Genomic DNA, 2,842 nt, shown 5'->3' with positions numbered 1-2,842 from the left:
AATTTTTATTGAATGCACTAGTAAAACGTCAAAACATTTACCCTTATGTTAACCCATTAATTCAACACATTTGAAAAAACATAAGACATAAGATTGGTCATTGGTGACACATGTCACCATAGTCTACATGGAGGCTTCGCCTATGTCCTAAAATAAACAGAACAGTTGAACCTTTATCAAATTTGAATTGAAAATTTAAGTGCATAGTTAATGATGGAAAAATAAAATTTTTCTAAATAATAGCTCAAAGGGTATGCTTAAGAAAATATTTAATGCATTATATGATGGTACATTATGTTAGTGGAGTAGTTATTAAGGAAGGTTATTCACAATTTACAAGTAAAGAAAACATGTCCTAATATATTAAACATACCTCTTAGAGTTATGTTTAGAAAATTCCATAAAAATAATACTATGTATCAAGATAGTACTACTAATTACTTATTTGATTTCTTTATTATTAATGTTTAAAAGAGAAGACGAAATATCTTATTATTATGGTGATAAGTTCAAGAGACGACATGAGAAACTTGAAATGGTCAATTTAGTACAGCATTTTTAAAAATGAAAGAAAAAGGAATTACTAAACAGGCCTAATATTGGAGAATATGTCGTGCAAAGACAACCAAATACTCTCAAAAGCAAGCGAAATCATTGGTCAAATAATTGGTTTGGAGTTTGGACTTCTACCCACTATAAATAGAACTAAATAAATAGAAAAGCCTTATGATTCAAGAGTTTTATGCAACAAAAGATAAAAAAAAAAAATGGGAGATGTGAAGCTTTTCAGGACATGGTCAAGCCCTTTTGCTTTAAGGATTGTTTGGGCATTGAAACTAAAAGGTATAGAATATGAAACCATCTATGAAGATCTTGCCAACAAGAGTTCTTTACTACTCGAATACAATCCTGTTTACAAAAAAGTACCCGTGTTGCTACACAACGGAAAACCTATATGCGAATCACTTGTAATTCTTGAGTACATCGATGAGACATGGAACACGAGTACTCGTTTCTTACCTGAAGATCCGCTTGATAGAGCTACCGCACGGTTTTGGGCAAAGTTTAATGATGAAAAGGTAAATCATCACCCTTCTTGTGACTTAACCTACAATCCATATGTTCTTGTTATGTTTGGATGCATCATATTTATTTTATTTTTATTTTCTGGAAAAGTTAAGAGGAAGGTGTTTGAAGAAGTAATATAACAAATGATATATGCAGACAAAATTTGGTGTTACGATTGTAGTATAAATATACAAGATATAATCATGTTCAGTAAACTTCTCAAAGCAGAACAACTAACATAGAATAAAAGGTTCATAACCTTTAACATATATATTTCAGTTAATAATAAGTCATACATATGAAGGAGAAGGTTCGAATGGTATTATTGTGTCATTAGGAACACTTAGAGTGCAAATTTAATACCTCTTAATTAAATGGTTCATAGTGTTAAATCATTCAGATTTGAAATACTCTCTTAGCCATTTTATTGTAATATACTCTTTAAATTATATAACGATTTAAGAACACTTATTAAACAACCATATTGTTTTTTTATTAATGTAAAAGGTTAATAAGATAACTTTACATCATTCACGTTATTTGTTTCAAATTGGTTATCAAACAAATAATTATTTAGAACAACTTCATTCGAATTTTTGAATTATTCAGATTTTGAATCATTCGACGCTTAATCATTAGTTTTATCAAACACACCCTTAATCTTTGTGTTTTATCAAATGTAGGTCATGTCATCAGTATTTCATGCTCATGTCAGCCAAGGAGTGGAGCAAGAAGAAGCAAAGGATGTAGTCTTAAAGCACCTAAACATAGTTGAAAATCTGCTAACTGGAAAAAAGTTCTTCAGTGGAGAAACATTTGGATTCTTAGATCTCGTATTTGGATGGATCGCAAACTATCTTGAACTATTAGAAGAAACGGGTGGAATACAACTCGTAGACAAACAGAGATTTCCATTAATATCGGCTTGGAAGGAGAACTTTTGCAATATCCCGGTAATCAAAGAAAGCTGGCCAGATCGAGAGAAGCTGATAACCAGGTTCCGACTTCGGCGTGAACATTTCATTTCCTCAGCCGAAGGGAAATGAAAAGCTCCATGAAGGTGTCTAGGAATATTGAGACACACTCAGCAAGTCAATAATCATCAATAAAGGGTTCGAACATTTTCAGGTCCATACTGAAACATGATAATAAATCTTATAGTAAGGTTATAAAACATAAAACATCAGTATTACAATATTCACACTATTAGAGTTGTTTGAATTTGTAATCTATGATTTTCTACATACTAGACGTTGCTGCATGTTTCTATCTTAATACTTCAAGCTTTTTTTGGCAAACAAAGTATAAACAGAGGAGGTTTTTTTTTTTTTTTAATTAACTCAGTAAATCAATAATCATCAACAATAACTCAGAGTTTAAAAACTTTAATGAAGTTTTATGGTTAAGTGATTTGTCTACTATATAAAAAATATATCTATAAACATATATAGATATATGTAACACACCATATTTTAGTATTCTTACAGAACGGTGAAATTTACCACATATTCATGTGTTTCCATGCCCCCTACTACAAGTTACTCTAGTCTTCATCACCTAGAATGGCATAACTTAACTTTCAATGAAAAAAGAGAAGAAAAAATAAACAAAAAAACTTATTAATGTTGTAGAAAATGTAAGGATTATAGGACCTAAACAATATAGTAATTCCAGAGAATTACCTTTCCACAATCGACAAACGAAAGAACAATAATAAAAGAATTAAAAAAGGCGAGATTTAACGTGGTTATATGTAATCGAATGTCGATTACTT

At 30.4% G+C, this 2,842-nt stretch overlaps 1 protein-coding gene across 1 annotated transcript; it reads left to right on the top strand.

The window, feature by feature from the left end:
* The first annotated feature begins 689 nt into the window (after window positions 1-689).
* On the top strand, window positions 690-2,379 carry LOC139876740 (probable glutathione S-transferase). Its single transcript, XM_071864117.1, has 2 exons — window positions 690-1,079; window positions 1,752-2,379. Exons 1-2 carry the CDS (start codon window positions 768-770, stop codon window positions 2,112-2,114), a joined length of 675 nt encoding a protein of 224 aa, XP_071720218.1. The 5' UTR covers window positions 690-767; the 3' UTR covers window positions 2,115-2,379.
* Window positions 2,380-2,842: the final 463 nt, after the last annotated feature.

Source organism: Rutidosis leptorrhynchoides, chromosome 11 (genome assembly GCF_046630445.1).
Source record: "Rutidosis leptorrhynchoides isolate AG116_Rl617_1_P2 chromosome 11, CSIRO_AGI_Rlap_v1, whole genome shotgun sequence".
Lineage (NCBI taxonomy): Eukaryota > Viridiplantae > Streptophyta > Magnoliopsida > Asterales > Asteraceae > Rutidosis > Rutidosis leptorrhynchoides.
The sequence above is the reverse complement of the archived record's forward strand: the minus strand, read 5'-3'. Positions and strand labels throughout refer to the sequence as shown.

Excerpts from the sequence above, each read along its gene's own strand:
- LOC139876740 (XM_071864117.1), top strand. The coding sequence starts at position 768 with ATGGGAGATGTGAAGCTTTTCAGGACATGGTCAAGCCCTTTTGCTTTA. Across the intron at positions 1,080-1,751 it reads CAAAGTTTAATGATGAAAAG|GTCATGTCATCAGTATTTCA; the intron begins GTAAATCATCAC and ends TATCAAATGTAG.